At 38.3% G+C, this 21,101-nt stretch overlaps 1 protein-coding gene across 1 annotated transcript in view; it reads right to left on the bottom strand.

Moving 5' to 3' along the window:
• Kif20b (kinesin family member 20B) overlaps positions 1-21,101 on the bottom strand; it is a 58,788-nt gene that overhangs the window by 11,196 nt on the left and 26,491 nt on the right. Inside the window, exons 18-25 of the mRNA XM_051146365.1 lie at positions 17,053-17,194; positions 12,885-14,118; positions 12,232-12,370; positions 10,910-11,029; positions 9,162-9,222; positions 7,890-8,015; positions 6,244-6,371; positions 4,243-4,389 (exon numbers count right to left, since the gene is read on the bottom strand). Coding sequence (XP_051002322.1) covers positions 4,243-4,389; positions 6,244-6,371; positions 7,890-8,015; positions 9,162-9,222; positions 10,910-11,029; positions 12,232-12,370; positions 12,885-14,118; positions 17,053-17,194 — 2,097 coding nt within the window. The remainder of the gene's footprint in view (positions 1-4,242; positions 4,390-6,243; positions 6,372-7,889; positions 8,016-9,161; positions 9,223-10,909; positions 11,030-12,231; positions 12,371-12,884; positions 14,119-17,052; positions 17,195-21,101) is intronic.

Below are 21,101 nucleotides of genomic sequence, written 5' to 3'. Positions count from 1 at the left end.
CTTAATGAACTATACCCTGAGAACTAGAGCCAGTGTCACTAACTACACACTGAAACATGGCCTATAGGACACCTTTAGCTAGAAGGGAAGAAACTCTGAATCAGAAAAACACAATGCAGAAATTTAGTCTGAAGCATCATCTGCAGTGGGATACAGATGGGTTTGGGGGCTCCAACCATCAAGGACCATTCAAGGGTGTAACCAGTATCAACCAAAGATACCAGTGAAGGACTTATCCAGAGGTATGAGATTAGGAACTTGGCCAATGAGAGATCACCCAGGGGTATGAACAGATCTGCCACACAGCCTGTGAAAGACAGGTCAACAGTAAAACTGTCATCTGTAAGTTGGGGAAGGAACACATACAGTTCAGACTGGAATTTCTATCAGGCAAGACCAAGGTACTTGAGGATAACACGAATTAAAACTACTTTGAAATTTTACATTATCCTAGGTCAGAATGGCATCAGTAAGATCCAGCACAAAAAAATAAACGAATGAATGAATGAATGAATGAATGAATGAATGAATGAGAAAAATCTCAAAACTCAATGATACACCTTGAGGTCTTAGAATAGCTAAGGTCATGAGATGTCTCAGTAGGTCCGCCAACGCCAAGCCTGATGAACCTAGTTCAGACTATGGAATCCATATCATAGAAGTAGAGAGCTGGTGCCCTCAAGATGTCCTCTGACTTCCACACATGAGCTGCGGCGTGTGCATATATGCACGTTTACACACGCACATAGATTAAATAAATAAAATGTAATTTAAAAATAAATCGTTTGCTTTTTGGAAAGAGGTGGAGAGGAGAGAAAGACAAAGGAATGGGTGAAGAAGAAAGAGGAGAGAAGAAGTACAAAAATCCAACCTGAGTAGACAATATAAACAAACCTTTAGCTGACTAACCAAATTTGAGGGGAAAACCACAAACTTGAGAAAACTTTAAGATAAAAAAGTAGATAATACAGTAGATACCGGGAAAAACTATTTTCTAAATTGAAAGATTTAGACATTTCTAGACAAACAGGAAGAAAATATAAACAATTTAAATAAAATAAATATTAAAACTATATAAAATAGCAAGAAAAGTTAAGCAGCAATAAAAAGTTCCCAACTAAAAAAATCTGAAGCCCAGATGGATTCACAGCTGAGTTCCAGCAGACCTTTAAATTAGAACTCACTAAAAGCTGTGGTTAAGACACTTGCTGACCTTACAGAGGCCCAGATTCATTCCCAGGAACACACAGCAGCTCACTAGTGTCTCTAACTGAGTTCTAGGCCATCAGTTGCCCTCTTCTGACTCCACAGGTACCAGATACATGTGGTACAAATACAGACACGCTGGCAGAAGACGCACATAAAACAAAAAAAAAATTTTTTTTAAATAACATGTATGTATGTGCACATGAGTACAGGAATCTGAGGAGGCTGGAAGTTAGAGGCATCAGTTCCCCCTGGAACTAGAGCTGCCCGAGGGGGAAGGGAGGTGCGGGAGGGGGGGCGGTGTGAGATGTCATGTGGATTCTGGGACTTGAACACACATCCTCTGCGAGAGTAGTATGTGATCTAACCACTAAGCTATCTCTCCAGCCCTCATAAATATAGGGGAAAAAAAAGGCATACAGAGAGATAGACATATAGGCAAATAAGTGAAGTGCATGTGTGTGCCAATGCTCCTTAAACTCATTTTACAAAGCCAGTATTAGACTCATATGCAATGGAAGATTTGTTTATAAACTCAGTTATGTTATATAAATGTTTTTGTTTTAATCCCAACTGTGGGATTTCAGTTTGGGGTTTTAGTATGTCCATAGCTGATAATTGTTTCATATGAGGTGTGGACTTTGCCAGCTAGTAACGGCCTGCCTTGCACAGCATAGAGAGGGGTGTGGTCTAGGACTCTGAGGGAGACAAATAGGAGAGCCCAGAGAGAGAAAACTTGCCATGAGGTAGTGGTGTGTGTCATGTAGCAATTTGTAGAGACCAGAGATGGGCTGAGTAGCAAACAGAGAAATGTTTCAATGCAGTAGTTCAGAGGAGACTGCTTGCTGCATTTGCTGTTGACAGAGATTGGTGTTGCCCCAAAAGAACCCATTGGTCCTAAACGACCAGGAGAATAAAGGGGTCTGCACCCTCTGTCTCCACTAACATTTTTTCTCATACCCAAGGTTAAAGGGTTGGTGGAAGGGAGGTAGAGGCTTCAATATCTCAACCAAAGTAGAGTTTAAATATAAGCATCAAAACTCATACCAAAGCCAAACAAGGTCATGAAAGGAAAAAAATTATAGAACAATCTCCACGGTGAACATGGATACAGAATTTTGAAGAAAATTATTTAAAATCCAAACTCTACTAGACCACAGAAAGATTGCTCATCATTACCAAATAGGACCAATTTCAGGGATATAAGAGTAGGCCATTATATGAAAATCAACAAATGCAATAAATAACTCTAACAGACTCAAGGGCAAGAGATCATATGACTATCTTAAGAGATCCATTAAAGATCTCTGACAAAGCCCAAACCCTTGATGAGAAAAGCCTCAACATAACAAGTCACATGATAAACCTATAGCTAACTATACTAACTGGGGACAAATACAAAACATTTTTATACAGCAAAGAGACAATGATGTACACTTTTACTACTCTTATTTAACAAGACTAGCCATCTTAGTGTAATAAGCCACGAGAAATAAAAATATAAAAATAGAAAAGAAGTCAAACTATTCTTATTAGCAAACAATGATTCTATACATAAAGATTATACAGAAAAGTCTTAGAACTGATGAACATCTTGAGCGAAATAGCAGCAGACAAAACGAACAAATATCAGTAGGTTTTGCCTATACTAGTGATTAACATACTGAAAAGGGAAACTAGAAAAACAATTCCATTTTCTTTTTTTTTTCCTTTTTTTTATTAATTTATTCATATTACATCTCGACTGTTAGCCCTTCCCCTGTTTCCTCCCATTCTTCCCTCCCTCCCACTTCCCCCCCTTCCCCCCTCCCCTATGTCTGTGATTGAGGGAGACCTCCTCCCCCTATATATGCTCTTAGAATATTGAGTCTCTTCTTGGTAACTTGCTATCCTTCCTCTGAGTGCCGCCAGGCCTCCCCATCCAGGGGACAATTCTGAACAATTCCATTTTCAATGACTTTAAAGAAAATAAAATACCTAAAAATAAACCTGGCCAAGGAAGTGAAAGCCCTCTGAAATAAAAAAATTTAAAACACCAAAGAAAAAAATTTAAGAAGACACTAGAACACAAAAAGACCTACATATTCAAGTATCAGCAGAATTAATATAATAAAATGCCCACATGACCAAAAATAATCAACAGTGTCAATCCAACTTCCACCAAATTCCAAGGACACACTTCCCAAATAGAAGGAAAAAAAAATCGCTTGTAAAGTTCACATAGAACTACAGAAGTCCCCAGATACCCAAAGCAGTTCTGAGCAAAGGGGACAGCACTGGGGGCTTCACAATCTCATCCTACTAAAGAGCCACCATGACAAAAACATGACACTAGCAACACACATGTATTTACACAGGGAATAAAAAAAGAGGACACAGACTTAAACTCGCACAGCTACAAACACCTTATTTTTGACAAAACCACCAAAACACAATGGGCAAGCACAGCCACCTCAGCACTCAGTGATAGGAAACCCGGATACCTAAATGCAGAATAAAAATGCGATGACTCTCTCACTCTGCACAAAATAAATTCAAAGTGGATCAAAAGGCCTGAAGCCTGGAAACTGTTAGGAAGAAAACTCTACAATATAAGCATTGGCAAAGTCTTTGTCCATTAGCTCAGAAATGACCAAGTAAAGAGAGCGTACGGCATCTTTGCTGGCTGTACATCTGGCAAGAAGATTACTATCTATACATACAAAACCCAAAATAGTAAACAAACAAACAAACAAAAAAATCAAACAAATCCCATTTAGGCCCATGAAACACAGCTCACTGATGAAGAAGTACAAGTGGCCAGGAGACATGAAAACTGTTAAGCATCCTTAACTATCAGAGAAACACAATCAGGCATTTCCCAAGTGGCTAAATGAAGTGAGAAAAGCTAAGAGAACACAAGAATAAATGTCAGGATCAAATGAGGGGGGTGTGTCTTACAAAAAAACAACCTACTTCCAAGAAGAATTAGAGTAACTTTAACAAACCAAAGGAAAAAGACAGAATAGAGTGTACCTAAGAAGCATTGCTACCAACCAATTCATTCTGCAGTTTCTCCCTGTCTTCAGCATATTTTTTCATTTCTCTATTTCGTAAATTCTCAGCTTCTTTTGCTTGAGTGGTAAGGATGACCTTTTCTTCTAACCACTTCTTTCTATCAGCTTTATATTTCTCTTCAGATTCCTGAGTAAAGATAATAAAAGTTATTTTCACATGGCTAAGCAGTAAGTTTCAGTAATATCTGCATACAACCCATCTATTTTCACCTTTTTAAAACCATCAATTTTTTTTGTTAAATAACAATATAGATTTATTTCAGATTTTAAACAGGACCATTAACTGCCTTGCTTTCGTTTATAAACATATAGTTCTATAAAGTTCCTTCACCAATGAGCTAAAGACAAACTACTGACATTTCTGTAAGTTACAGTGACTCAAATATTCGTAAATGCCCCCAGGGATGCTTGGTCTGTGATGTTCAGTTCAAATTGTATAGTTCAAAAAAAAAGAAAGAAAGAAAGAAAAAGAAACAGAATGGCAAATATCTTGTATAATTTATTAAAGGACATTCAGAATAGATGGTCAGTTAGAAAAAAAAGATTAAGTGATTTTCAAGCTGAATTCCATAGACATTTGTGTTCACAGCAATCTAATTTCAGACACTGAAAATCCAATGAAAAGTCTAGAAACAAAAGCAATCCATATCAGAGTTACAAAAATTTGCAACCTACAGTACATTATCTCAGAAAAATGCAAACACAACAACACATCATCTTTTTGTTTGTTTGGTTTGGTTTGGTTTGGTTTGGTTTGGTTTTTTGAGACAGGGTTTCTCCCTGTAGGCTTTGCTTTCCTAGACTTACTTAGTAGACCAGGCTGGCCTAGAACTCACAGAGCTCTGCCTCCCTGAGTGCTGGGACTACAGGTGTGCACCACACCTGGCTTTCATAAGCAATCTTAATATGTCTGTTAGTCAAAAGACATAGATAATTCATTCCAGATGCTTTTGGATTTTCACAGTGGAAAAAATACACTCTAAAATAAATAATCATTAGAAAGAAAACGTAATTTTTCCTGTTCTTTTTACTAAGTACCTGAAGGCCTACTACACTTTTTGTTCCAGCACTTGTGAGGCACAGGCACACAGTGAGATCCTGTTACAAAAACAACCAACACACTAAGAACTAAGCATGAGGGCATGCTCTCATAATGGAAGCATTCTGAAGGTAAAGGCAGGAGAGGAGAATCAAAGTTAAGGTCATCTTCAAATATTATCTATCGAGTTTCAGAGTGACCAATGGCCTCTAGAAGTCACTAAATCCCATGGAAAAAGTATTTATTCCCCCAAATACTGTATTCTACATAGTCCACATATAGCACATTAAACCTGACCATGAATATAAACAAAATAGATTTCTTTTAGGTAGCATATTTTTATATGTTTCAATGTTTAGATATATAACACTATTCCAATTTGATAATCAAACTTGGAAAAAGTTAACAATAATCAAAGTCTCCCAATGGCTGTCTTCTCCAGAGCAATATTTGCTAAGTGAGAAATGGAGTAGAAAAAAATATATTCAAAGACAGCAAAAGCAGTGACTTAAAAACTATATATACAAAGTCAGGGAATGGAGAGAGAATTACCCAGAAGCTATGAACCAGCAGCCCTGGAAGATGCTGCTGAGTAGCACAAACAGGAGACTCTGTCTCAAGCACCCTGGAAGCTGTCCTCTGACTTCTACATGCTATGGCACACAAGCACACAGGTAAATGCACACACACATACACACACACATCAGTTACACATAGAAAACAAAAAATTGAGGACATACTGATTTTACTAGCTCATAAATATGACTTGGGGATTTTCCACAGGATATTTTCAAAGCACCCTGAAAGTTTTTCTCTATATTACTAATCCCAAAGCATTACTTCACTCACACAACAAGCTATAGAATACAAAATGCTGACTTCTCTTATCAGAAATACAATGGACAGGAAGATACAGAAAGCTGCGAGACAGAGGAATGGTACCTGCAGCTCGTTCTGAAGCTTGCTGAGCTGCCTACTCCTAAGCACGTCTGCGTCCTCCATGGCTTCATTTGACCTTTGAGTACTTCTAGCTTCCACATCGATGAATTTTTCTTTCCATTTATCCAATTCTGATTTAAAATACATGCAAATGTCATGATATGTAGCAATATGTATGACCGACCAAAAAGAAAGAAACAAAGAATCAGCAGAGCCCAAAATACAGACCAAGACGGGACTAAAATTACTGTAAAAGCTGAACTTTAAGCAATCTCACCAAATTCTTTAAGATGACCTTATTGTTATGAATGTATGTATGTATGTATGTATGTATGTATGTATGTATGCATGCATATATATCACATATGTGCCTGGAACACAAGGAAATCAGAAGGAGCATCAGATCCCCTGGAACTAGGGTTACTGATGGTTATAACCTATCATGTGAGTGTTGGGAACCAACCCCGGGTCTTCTACAAGGGGAAAACTGCTCTTAATCTCTGAGCCATTTCTGTAGCCATCCTCACCACATCCCTGGTGAATAAATAGAAACAAATGGGATTACTTTTCCAAATACATAGTATAAAATTTATTTCGATCTGAAGTTATATATGATATAATTCTTGCTATTCTCAAAAATCAAAAAAATTTATCCATGAAAATGGCTAGGAAGGGCTAGAGAGATGGCTCAGTGGTTAAGAGCACACTATCTGCTCTTCCAGAGATCCTGAGTTCAATTCCCAGCAACCACATGGTGGCTCACAACCATCTATACTGGGATCTGATGCAATGTACATGCAGATAGAGCATTCATGTATCATAAGATAAATAAATAAATCTCTCTTTAAAAAAAAAAAAAAGAAAATGGCTAGGAATGTATGAAGAGCTTTATCCATCAGTACGGAATTCAAGAGCTTACAGAGCAAGCATTTTCACACTACCATTAACACTAATGTGCAATTAGAAACATGCCATAGTCGTCATCCACCACATTTCATAGAATCAAATAATTAGGCTAACTCAGCAAATGTAAAAAATTATATGTTAAAACATCATAAAAGTTCATACATTTTTCTACGACTATACCCAGCTCAACTATTGGTAAGTGCTACAATTTTAAGCATATGCAAGAAAAATGAATGACGCAGACAACAATGGAATCAGCACTTACTGAGATAAACAAACAAATGCTAAAAGCGTGAAAATATGAATCAACCAATGCTTGCCTTTTCTTTATAGACTTTTTTTTTTAATGTGGATGGGTGTTTTGTCTGCCTGTATGTATATGCTCCATGTACATGCCTGGTGTCCCCTGAGAAGAAAGGAGGTACCAAATCTCCTGTTGGTTGAAAGCCACCATGTGGGTGCTGGAAACTGGACCTAGATCCCCTGACAGAGCTACAAGTGCTCTTAATCACTGAGTCTTCTCTCCAGCCCCATGGAGCATTCTTATTTCTTTAGGATATACATTTTTACTCAGGAAAAAAAAAAAAAAAAAAAAAAAAAAGAATTTTTGTTACAGCAAAAAGACAAGTGTCAAGGCATTCAAAAACATATTAACTATTATAAACTATACTACTTTTGACAAGGAAGAAATCAGGAAAAAAAATTTTTTTAAAGTTAAGTTTTGAGGTCCAGTCTCACTTTACCTTTGGCTAGCCAAGCAGCTTCCTCTAACTTAGCCTCAAGTACTCGGTCTTGTTCTATCTGAGTTTTTTCTTGCTCTTCTAGTGTCAGTCTCATATCTTGAATCATCTTCTCTTTAACACTTAGATCTACACATTTGAGAAAAATTAGTGTTAACAGTTCAATTTGCAACATCAAAGAACTCAGAAATTTAAAATTTTTTTTAATTCAGAAAATACATACACTGAAAACAGAAATACTCACTGAATCACTGAAAATTAAGACCTAAATAAATACAAAGGTATATTCAGCACTAATGGTTTCGTTAAATCGAAATTTTCCCAATTAGAACAATAGATTTAAAATAATCACTACTAAAATTATATGGCTTTTATGTAGTAGTTGCTAGATTGACCCTAAAATCCATGTGGCAAGCACAGCACCTAAAGGAGCAAACAATTTTGCAAATGAAGCACAAAAATAGAGGACTTACACCTTTTTACCTTAAAACATATCACATCATTTCTGTATGCTATCATAAGGACAAAAATACGAAACAAAATACCAATAAGTAATTATCATATTCATGGTTTATAATTTATTTTTCAACAAAGGTAAAATGATAATGTAGTAAGGGAAAAAATAAGGTGTGCGTGCACACACGCATGCACGCATGCGTGCACACACACACGTACACACTACCTCAACAGTCACTGCAGAAGAGGCAGAAAGAATGAGACCATGCAAAGGCCTGTGCAAAGCCAAGCCAGACCAAATCCCAGCATGGAGAGAGAAACTGAACAGAGTCCCACACCTAGCTGAGAGGTTACTGGCAACTATTCTCTGCTGGGAAAGGAAAGGTTAGTTATCTCTGAAAGGGGAGCCCTTGCTAAGTGGGGCCTTGCTCTAGTAAAAGGACACACATTCAAAATTGGCCTGGAGACAGAAGGAGAAGAAAGGAAAGGGAAAGGAAGGGAAGGGGTCACAAAGTTGGGAAAGACAGGAAAAGTAGTATAAATCTGAGAATTGGGAGAGTATGAGAGTCTCATAAAACTAATAAAAATGATTTTTAGAAGTATCAGCCATTACCAAGGAATCAATGTTGCATTGAATATTACTGCTTTTCTAATAATCAAGTTCAGGTTTATATGTTATTCAGTGGAATTAATGCTTTTTTAATCCTTGATAAAATATCTTTGGCTACTTTCATTTCAACATTTTCATAGAAAAAAACATCTGTTATTGCAACTACTTAACAGTCAATTTAATTCTACAACAAGGTACTTGGTTCTGACCTTTGCACGCTTTCTCATATTGCTGTATGGCTTCTTCCGTTTTCTGATTATTTAACTGCTCCTAAAAAATTAAGAAATACAATCAAAGGCACATATAAATTAACATTTACCAACAGTTAATAGTAGGTGTGGGACATTGTCCAGGAATGGAGTTCTGTGAGGAGAATGCTGAGTGTTTGTGAGAATACTCCAAGAAAATAAGGCAAGAATCTTGAGACGTCAGTTTCTTCAAAACATGGAGTTGTTCTTGGAATGTGTTTTTGTGCTCTTCCAAGGTATAATGAACAGGAATGAGTTTACTTCAGATTACTCATTATTGCTTGCTATCGCTGTTCAATTAAATGTTTAAACTATCCTTTATATGCCTCTATGGAAAAACAGGTTTTTGCCATGTGTGGCTTGTCCTTTTATACAGCTTATGACTGTCTACACCTTGAACTCATGACTTTACTCATCTGAGGTTCTGAATAAAGTTAGTTATTGTCATCTCATTCACTGGCTCCATTTTCCCAGATCCCACAGCCTTTAGAGGTGAACATGCAGGTCTTAACAGGACCTAGGCATAGTAGTACATGTATTTAATCTCTGTGAGTTCAAGGCCAGCCAGCCAAGGCTATATAGTAAAACCTTAAGGCGGGGGGGGGGGGGGGGGGGGGGGGGGGTAAGCGTCAGAAATAGGACTAGTAAATTGGGCCAGGAGAGTAAGGCACTGGCCAAGCCTAAGTTCCACCCCTGGAACACAGAGAATGGAAAAAGTCTCACAAGTTGTCCTCTGCTCTCCATACATGCAGTGGGGTACACATGTGTCATGGCACATGTGCAACCGTACATTTACTCATATAAACACATATGAGTTTATTTATAAATAAATAAACATGGTTTTGACTAAACGTACAGACAACAATCAAAAAACTTATACATTTAATATCAGCTCTGAATGTCATTATACCTACTTAGTATATACCTACTCAGAAATGTGCTCTCACATACCATAAAATGCAAAATCATGGGAACATAGAAGTGTAATGTATACTGAACACAGAACTCTTTTTTAATCCCAACTACGAAACAAAAAATGTAGAGCCCTCTATCTAATGAGCAGTGTAAGGTTGAGAAAAGGATAAGGAGTCTTAAAGGGAAAAGCTCACTAGGGACCGCAAACCCCACAATTCAAGTTGTAACAGGTCAGATCCATTATCTTTCCATCACAACCTCTAGGCCAATGTTTCTCAACCTTCCTAACGTTGTGACTCTTTGACACAGTGCCTCGTGTTGTGGTGACCCCCAAGCATCAATTATTTTTGTTGCTACTTCCTAACTGTAATTTTGCCACTGTCATGAATCATAAAGTAAATATCTGTGTTTTCCAATGGTCTTAGGTGACACCTGTGAAGTAGTAGTTCGACTCTAAGGGGGTTGCAACCCACAGGTCTGAGAACCGTCACTCAGGATGGATCATTGCAGACTGATCTGTAGTGTAACACTCTATCTGGATTTAAATAAAACAATCATATGGTAGTAGCGTCTAGGGGCGTGTGCCTGTAATCCTGACACTTGAGAAATGATAGAAGAGTTTGCCATGACTGCCTTGTCAATGCCAGGCTACACTACAAAGTGACATCCTATCTCAAAGCAACAAAATAAATTATTAGTATAGTAAACAAAGAAAGAAATCAAAACACACATTTTATCAGGCAATAGAATCTCACAAAATGGAATCCAAGTATCTTTAACAATATAACCACTACCTTGAGTTGCTGAATGGTTCGTTGTTTCATATCTATTTCCTGAGCATACTGGTTTTTCTTTTTCTCCAGTTCATTAATTTTAGTCCTCAATAATTTCTCTTCATCACGCATAATAGATACCTACAAAGCAAAATTTATAAAGCAAATTGAGCATTCTCAAGCTTTGTGTTGTTGTTTTGAAAGTTATTTATGGCCATGTTTTCAGGTATCATGCCCTTTAATCCGCTAAAGGCAATGCATTACTAAGGCTAAGTTCAGCTTTTTTCTATTTCTGGTCTAAGCATGCTTTCCTTAAGACTTCAGGCTTCCTTACTCTTCCTTTACAGCCCTTTCTCCCCAGCAGGTGGCTTCCTGGGCCACATGGTCAACCTCCTTGCTGGTTAAACTCAAGCACCATTACTCTGGTCCCCTCTTCTCTTCTCTACAGGGTAGCTGCCAAGATGTACAGCTTGCCTCTGAGGAGAGGAATAAGGGAAGGGGATGGGAGGGTTGGGGAGAGGAGGGCTGGCTTCTTAAGATTTTTTTTTCTTTTGATTTTGAGACAAAATTTCTCTGTGTAGCTCTAACTGTCCTGGAACTTGCTCTGCAGACCAGGCTAGCCTCCAACTCAGAGATCTGCCAGTCTCCAGCTCCTAAGTACTGGGATTAAAGGTGTGCACCACCACCGCCCAACAAGATGTTTTCATTTTTCATAAGCAGATACAAGGGGGTGAAATACAGAACAAAGGACGACTAAAAGCAACAAAATAACCTCTTGCATATACTGCCCTCAAGGAAAATGACTGGAAGAAACAGAATAGATTTTCCTCCCTCCCTAAATATTTCTTGTATGTTTCACTCTTTGGGCTTATGTAACTCAATTCCCTATTCTCAAATTATGTTACTCTATAGCCATACCACCCTCAAGGTGGCAAACATCTAAATTACAATGAAAATTGGTTATAAATCACTGTCTACCCTAAGTATTAACTTATACAAAACTGTCTTCTATAGTTTACAGAAACATAAATTTTACACTTTATAAAACATGTTGCACACATGCACACGCACACATGTAAGCACCCTTGAGTGGAAAGAGGTCTATTACCTGCAGCAAGTGGGGGTCATTTTTAAAGCCATGACAGCTACATAGTTTTCTTCACACTAACTTTCAGTTTATTTAAGTTAGCTGCGTTTTCTTCTATAAATTAATAACAATCATTTTAAGATATTCAAGTTCACAGATGTCCTGTTCAATCCTAAAACCTACATCTAAATTTGAAACCTAAAGGAGAAAATCTGTCCCAAACTAAGTTGCCCACATGGCTTTTCTTGTAACTCACCTCCTTCTGAACCTGCTCAATCTGCTTTTTGGCATCAGTGAATTTCTCCTTCAGCTCAGCATAATCTTCTTCCTTCCTCTGAAGGTCTGCTTTGAGCTTCTGAGTAAGGACAAAGTCTGCAGCAAGCTCCTCTTTCAATCTAAAAAGAAAAAAAAAGAATCACAAACTACTGATCTATGGTGAGGCACCACTGGATGCTTAGGATCACTGTATGAAATGGCAACGGTATGCAGAACTACCTTTTCATAATGTAAAATATGTAAACTAGCAGAGAGTGCTTCAAGGGGTGTCATGTGGGGTCTTAGGAGTACAATTTTTGCATACAACTTTTGCTTCTTAATGTTTACGTGAGTCAAGTTCAAGTGTTTTACTCATCGTATATGCTATATTTTCCCAAATTTATGTCCATCTAATTATTCAAAAATTATGCAGCAAATGAATGCTTGGAACCAGTGAGATGCCTTAGTTAATAGAGGAGCTTGTGCCAAAACCTCATGACCCGAGTTCAATTCCTGGAGCCCATGTGTTACTAGAAAGGGAGTTTCCCACAGGTTGTTCTTTGACCCCCACACTCACGTGTGCATGCACACAAATGCTCCAACAGACTATGTAAAATATTTTGCATACTTTAGTTTAAATAGGACTTCACTCACTTTTTTGTTTCTTGTCTGTGAGTTTCATTTTCCTCTTCCTTTAACTGAAGTGACTGTTTCATATCACACAAATTGTTTGCCAACTGTGTGATTTCTTCTCTCAACTTGAGTTCTATTTCATTTAAACTTTTGGTGCTTTTGACCTGATCCTGGTGGCTTGCTTCCGCTTCCTTCAGATTTGCTTCTAGCTTCAAGATGGCAGCTTCCTTCTCTAAAAGGCTTTGCTCTACCTCAGCTAAGCGCCTACACTCATCTTTCTGGGTCTCTACCATCATTTCAAGTTCCTTTATTTTTGCCTTATAGCAGGTAACATCCTGGGAAAGCTCTAAAAGAGCTTGCTCTCTTTCAGCGGCAAGCTGTACTTGAACGCCAAGACTGACACTTTTTCCTTGTAGTTCCTCTGTAAGCTGCTGGAGAAGGCTTTCTTTTTCTCTCAGCTGGTGATCTCTACCATCCTCACTCTCCTTTGCTCGCAGCTCACTGTTCTCATCCCTGTAGCCTTTTACTTCCATCTGTAGTTTTTCAATCTGCTCTTCCAGTCCCTGAATCTGATGCGACTTTGTGGAGGAGGCCTTCACGATTTCTTTGCACTCGTTCCAGATGGCTTCAATACTGGAGTGGAAGGAACTTTCCCTGCTGGGCTCTTGAATGTGATCCTCTTTAGCCCATTCACTTGACAGGTCACTCCCTGGAAGCTGTGGTGACGTGTTCAGCATACTGTCCCCTTTAGGACCACTTGAGAGATCCTGGAGTTTGAGTAAATCTATTTTTGAAATATGAGAAGGTGACTCGAGCAACCGTAGTTCATCTATTTTTGTTTGCATTAGTTTTATCTGTGAAGCATTGCTTTTGATCCTCCTTGTTGCGGTTTCCATCTCCTGTGACAGTGTCAGGATCCTCTCCTCCTGCTCGCGGTTCACAGCTTCCTGTGTACGTAACTCAGCAACTGCACTATCGTAACTGGCCTGGATTTGCTCCACCTTGGTCCTCAGAGTTGAGTTTTTTTCTTCAGAGAAATCAAGCTGCTGTTGCAAACTTACAAGCTGTTTATTTAATTCTGCTTTTGCCTCCTTTTCATTTCTGAGTTCATTCTCACCAATAGTTAAAAGTCTTTTTAGCTCTTCGTTCTCTTCCTGTGGGTCTCTATTGCCTTCCTGACCTTCTGAAAGAGACTGCTGCATTTCTTCCCTTTTGTTTTGATCTTCAATAGGGTGTGGACTAACAAGTATAAGCCCTTTAAGAGAATATTGGCACTACTATTATTAATCTAGCAAAACAGAACAAAGTAAAGATTGCTTATAAACCATATGCACACACAGAAACACCAAACTTCTAATGAAAAACGGTAAAGCTTTTAAAAGAAAAAAATATATATAGGACTTAACCATTTACATAAAAAATATAGCCCTGTGTCAGAGTTGACAGAAGAGGTCTAACAAAGTTAATAGTTGCTACTCCCGAGTTCTCACTTTCTTATCTTTCCGAATAATTATTTAACTTTAATTCCACAGACCTTTATCTAACATTATAAGACAGAGGAGAGGGAATTAGAGTGAAATTCTAGCAACCAATGATATCCTAAAGAACAGCTTCAAAGCCAAGTTACTGTGTTTGTGACTTACAGATTGAAAATGTTATTAAATATTTTTCATAGGTAAAGATAAATTCTTAAAAGTCATACAGCATCAGAAGTTAGGGCATATAGCCTCACCTTTATTAATTCATCAGTAAACTGCTAAATCTCAGTTGTTTCCTCAGATGGAAAAAGAAACCAGTTCTAGTGGCCCCTATGTTGTAGGTATAAAGATCAAGCTGTGCTTTAGAGATAAGACGGCTATTAGCAGAATCCAGAAAAATGCTGAAGGGCTCAACTATTTAAACACGAATACAAGGCACATTTGCCGGCTCAATGTCTACATTTCTAGGATAAGGATAGCTCTGCTGGCCCTGACTCTAAGACCAGTGCTAACAGGCTCAAATGAGAGGTTCGGGTGGTCAAGTGCTTGCCACGTAAGCATGAGGGCCCAAGATCGATCCCCAGAACCCAGGGAAAAGACTGGGCGTGACAGCACACGTCTGAAATGCCGGCACTAGGAAAGCTTAGAAAAGTGCTCACTCACTGCCTAGAGAGTCTAGCCTAATCAAGGAGCCCCAAGTCTCAGTGAGACACCCTGTATCAGACAATGAGATACAAGCTGGAGGGATTAACTCCATCTGCCAGTGCTAGCCCAACAAGCATGCAGGCCTGGGCTTGATCCACAGTACTCATAAAGAGCCAGGCCTGGCAGCATGAACTTGCAATCTGACTACTGGGAAGGCAGAAACAAGAGCTCAGTTTCAGGTCTGAGGTTAAGATTTTTGTGCAAGGTGAGATAAGGATAGACTCTCATTCTTCATGAACATAGCCAGTATTCCCAACACCATCTGTTAACTATGTTGTCTTTTAATATTTTTACATCATTGTCAAAACTCTAGTGGCTCTAAGTGTGTGGGTCTGTGAGGGAGACCCTGGAATGAGACAGCTGCGGTACAAAATAACCTCCATGTGGGTAAGTGTTCGATGGGTAAGGAGCAGTGCTCACCTCTGCTTGCTGACAGCAGGTGCACGGTGACTAGCTGACTCACTCTCCTGCCTTCTCTACCACGAACCAGACCCTCAAACTGGGAACCCCAACACATCTTCCTTTCCTCAAGTTGCTTTGTTAGCATTTGTCACAGCAGTGAGTAACTAATACAGACCAATCTAATCTTATACCACTACAAAAGACCAAGCTTTCTCTAGTTCATGTAGTATGGACTAACCAGAAGCCCACTAGATAAGGTTATAATTTCTTATGTAACTTTAAATCTGTAGCGACTTGGGCTAGGTAGATGGTACAGTGATAAGAGCTGTTGGAGGAGAGCCAGGCTCAGTTTGCAGCACCCAGATGGTGGCTTACTACAATTTGCAACTGCAGTTTCAGGGAATCCATTGCTTTCTTCTGACCACTACCAGGCACATACATGCTGTACAGAAATACATGCAGGGAGAATATGCATACACATACAAATAAATTAAAAAAAATAAAAATAATACAGTAAAAATATGTATAATTTATACTGTCTTTCTCACCTAAAAGAGGAGGTAAAGCTTTTGGCATTGCCTGCTATACAGCCTGTCTGTACCTCTTTTTATTTAGCTTTTGTTGTTCTGTTGAAACACAGTCTTGATATGTACCCTAGGGAGGCCTCAAACCCACAGGAGGCCTGAGCATGCCCAGGTCTAAGATTGCTTGTACGTGTACACACACACACACACACACACACACACACACACACACACACACACACACACACACACACACACACACACACACACTCCACAACACCCAGCTGCTAGCCCAGGCACATACCACAACATCCAGCTGGCTAACCACTTTCTTAAATGCTGCTGGGCATATTTTCAAAGTTTTTCATTTATTTACAAATGACATTTTGTGAATTATTTCTTCAAGAATCATAGTTTACTCTAAAGAACCTAGCAACTCTACAATCTTAAGAAATTCCCTTTTTTTGCTGGGCGGTGGTGGCACACGCCTTTAATGCCAGCACTCGGCAGGCAGAGTCAGGTGGATCGCTGGGAGTTAGAAGCCAGCCTGGTTTACAAAGCAAGTCAAGGACAGCCAAGGATACACAGAGAAACCCTGTCTCAAAAAACCAAAAAGAATTTCCCTTTTTAAACAAATTTGACCATTTCTAAGTATTTCAAAAAAAGTTTTCAGTTGACAATATTTTTTAACAGAATTTTCTCTAGCACTTTAAATTCAACTCAAGAACAGTTTTTGTTAGTAATATTTGGCTCAAAGTCTGGCAAGTATCCTCTTTTGGTCCAAATTAATAAAAAATGAAAAGTGAAGAAAAGAATAAGTACAGATCTTGGCAAAAACAAACTTTTTATGAAAGTGACTTTTCCCTATTAAAAGCACAGAATGAAATATGAGGCAAAGAATGATAAAAGCTCAGTATCTAAAACCTTACTGCAGAAGTAAAAGACAATTTTGGGTACACACATTCCTTAATGGCTTAGAGCATATTAACATTCACAGTGTTTAGGTTTTCCTAGCGCCTGTCCTTGGTCAGGTCACTTCCTGCTCGGGAAGGCCCCGTCAGGTAGCTGGGATGCCAGTACCTTTCTTTGCTGGAGGTTCACCTGGCTGAAGACCATCTTCATTTAATCTTTTCCTGTCATAATGTGTCTGGGTTCTGCTGTTCTTGGGCATTTTAATTGTTTCGTTACAAGTTGATCTATTGCTGGTTACAGATGTATCCACCTGAAACAAAACAATTAAAATCAGTTCTCATGCAGAAAGCTACAGCAAACATAAGAGCTACTCACATTACCTCTCATCAGTTCATTCTCAAATTCTGAAACACTCGGCAAGATGGTTAAGTTTTAGTTTCACCCTAGAAAACTGATGACTCTGGCAACAGAAAGCATTTAGAGATAAGTGTCACTAAGCCACACTCAAACACACTGTGCTTCAGATGTAATGGGAAAAGCTTACATCAGCAGCTCCTCAGGAGAATAATGTGGGAGGACTCCAGCACACAAACTCAACACCAGCTGACCAACACAGTGAGATCCTATGCTTCAACTAATGTGTAAAGTGTGCCTTGAAATGAAATACTAACAATATCACACACTTACATTTTTGTTAATCTGTTCCCAATACCCTGGCATGGTAATTGGTAGAGAGTAAATGGTTTTTGCTTAAAAGAAATCACTTTTAGTTTCTCATCATTATGCCCACACATTAAAGGGGATATTTCCCTCAGAAATGGCTCAAACATCAGAAAAGGGAGTAACATATGAAACACTTGAAAAATAGACAACTTCGAGTTATAATACAAAGACCTACCCCTGCCCATATATAAAAATATTAAAACTCATCTAGCGTGGAGTATGCTTCAATAGTAGGATGCTGCCTAACATGTGTGAGGTTCTGGGTTCCAGCCTTAAAAATAACATTACTCCTCATGTTCAGATAGTTCAGAGAATGACGATAGGCACTAAATAAACCTTTCTGTCAAAATACAAAGAAGTCTGATTGGTTACCATTAGATGTCACTCTTACATATTATGATCACTAACAACATGTATGTATAGGTGTTTTGACTGTACATATGTCTGTGTCCCACATGACTAACTGGTGCTGGCAAACGTCCAAAGAAGGCATCAGATCTTTTGAAAGTTGAGTTATGAGTGGTGGTGAGCTGCCATGTGGGGGCTGGCACTAAGCTGGGATCCTCTGAAAGAACATCAAGCACTCTTTCCACTAAGCCAACTTTCCACCCTGTAAAATAGCGTTTTAAAGAAAGCAGGCACGCTTGGCTATTAGTTTAGTCTACCTGTTATGGTATTATCCTGCTTTACACTCCTATAATAGAAAATAATTTAGAGTGCTTATAATAATAATTTAAAAAAACAAAAACCTCTATAAAAGGATTAAGGCTAGCAAGATAGCTCAGCAACTGACAGCAAACCTGACAACCTGATTTAGATTTGAGGTCCATGACAGAGGTGACGACTCCTCTGACCTTTGCATTTATACCTTGGCACATAAATGTGCACACACAGGAACATAACAAAGTTTTTAAAGAATGAACAAATGTATAATCTTCACCTGAACCAATTAAATACAGAACCTGTATTTATGAGATGTTAAAAATCCTGAGACTCTAAAAGTCGTAAGTCTACAACATTCTAAAAACAAAACCAACAAGCAAAATCCTTGTAATAAACACATGAACAACACCAATACATAATAAAAGCAAGAGCTTGAGGGGGGAAAAAAAACGAATCCTATTTAATTTCATGGTTTGGTCCCATGACTCACTACCTAACACTATTATCTAAATGCATCCAAATTCCTTTGTTCTCAGAATCTCGTCCAACCAGAGAAGGTTAAACCTACAGAGTGCTTGCTAGTTTTGTCAGTTTAATATATGCTAGAATCATTTTGTTAGAGGAAGCTCAATTGAGAAAATGTCCCCACCCGATTGGCCAGTGGGCAAACCTTGAGGCATTTCCTGAACTAATAATTGACGTGGAGGGCCCATCTCAAAGCAGGTGGTACCACCCCTTGGCAGATGTTCCTGGTTTATATAAGAAATCAGGCTAAGGAAGCCACTGAGGAGCAAGCCAATAAGCAACACTCCCATGGACTCTGCATCTGTTTCTGCCTCTAGATTCCTGTCTGGAGTTCCTGTCCTCACTGCCTTAGATGATGGATTATAATGTGAAAATGTAACCTGAAATAAATTTTTTCCTCCCCAAGTTGCTTTTGGCCATGGTGTTTTATCACAGTAATAGAAATCATAAGCCATCCAGTGTTTACATATTATTCTCCCTCTAATATATAAAATACTCCTAGCATACGTAAGGTAATATATTTAAATCAGTCAAATGTCCTCTTTTACATCCTCAAACTCAGGAGACCAGCCTTCTTTCTTCCCCCTCTCAGTGTTGAAATTAAATGCATGCACCACGTGACCAACACACTGAACTATTTCCTTAGAAAAGAAGGTGACAGTAACTTGGAAATGTGCTTAGAGCAAACTAGAATGTAAGGATGACATAACTTTAGAATACTTCAATTTTCAAACAAATAAAAATAACCAACAGCAATACATTATCTAGCATGAACTTATATTTTCATTATTGCTGCTGTTACAGACAGGGTCTTAGATAATCTAGGCTAACTTAAATTATTGATTCTCTCTGTGCCACCTCTTAAATACTGGAATTACAAACATGTACCACCATACCCCACATTACATTTGTTTTATACAAATGCTTGTAATACCAGCCTGAGTAAAGTTAAGGCAAACCTAGGCCACAACTGTGAGGTCCTGACTAAAAAATGATTGGAGGTGGGGGGGTGCAGATAGAATTTTAGAGAGGGGTGTGTGTGTACATAAAGGAAAGAGAATCAACACAGCAGATTAGTTAAGAGAAAAATCAGAACACAGAAACCTGGGTTTAAATCTTCGCCCTTCCACCTTTAACTACGTTATCCACAGGGACACACAGACAGGCACAATGGCACAAGCCTTGTATTTCAGCACTTGGAATGAAGGAAAGAAGAAACAGTGTTCTGGGCTACTCGGCTAACTAGAAGTCATTCTGAACAACTAGAAATCTGATCTCAAAGAATAAAGCAGTAAACATTTATATCATGACAATTTTCTGATATTTAAATGAGTTAATAGTGAAAACAGCAAAAAGACTTATAAATAAGTATAAAAATAAATACATATATATATATATACATACACACACACACACATATAAAGTGAAAGTCATTTCTTTTCTTTTTCATCTTTAATTAGAAGAAACATTATGAAGGCTTTGTTTTCAATTTTACATCATATACCATCATTTTAAACTAGAATTACCAATACTAAAAAAAATAAAGGAGAATTGTGTATACTCACTGTAATGTCTACATGCTTTCAACTATTTATTCAAATATTAGTCACATCTAATTATATTTTAAATTTTTTTGCTATTTAAAAGCATAACTAATTTAAAATCAGAAGACAGGAAAAGTGGCAAGTCCTGAGCTATAAACTCACTCTAGGTCCACACATACTTGCAATGTCATCTTTGGACCCGTGAGTGTCTAATCCACCTATAGGCAGCAGGGGTGACAGTCTGACCTGGAGTTAACAGGTCTGCCCATCCTGCCTGCACAAACAGCCTCTGCTCACAGACTGTACAATGCCCAGTCCACCCCACATTTAAAAACATCCGGCAATTTAAGATAAATACTAGTTATATACTTCAAACCCACATTATGCTCTACTAAAAGAATATAACCTAGTATGTAGTGAAAGAAATCCAAATTATCCAATAAGACCAAATATAATAACCTCATTTGTAGAACACGTTAAAGAATGGAATCTCTATATATACATAATCTAGAAAACTTGAAGAAACCTTCTATTGATTATCACTGAAAAGAGGTGAAGACAGTGTTAAATTGCTTTTAAACATTTATTGTTTGCAATTTTGTGTATGTGTGTGTGTGTGTGTGTGTGTGTGTGTGTGTGTGTGTGTGTATGTAAGTGCAGGTGCTGCCTGAGGGCAGATGCTTTGAATCCTCTGGAATGTGAGTTACAGATAAGTGTGAGCATCTGATGTGGGTGCTGGGAATTGAGAGCGGCTCATTCTGA

This window comes from Acomys russatus, chromosome 5 (genome assembly GCF_903995435.1).
Source record: "Acomys russatus chromosome 5, mAcoRus1.1, whole genome shotgun sequence".
In the NCBI taxonomy this organism is placed as follows: domain Eukaryota; kingdom Metazoa; phylum Chordata; class Mammalia; order Rodentia; family Muridae; genus Acomys; species Acomys russatus.
The sequence above is the reverse complement of the archived record's forward strand: the minus strand, read 5'-3'. Positions and strand labels throughout refer to the sequence as shown.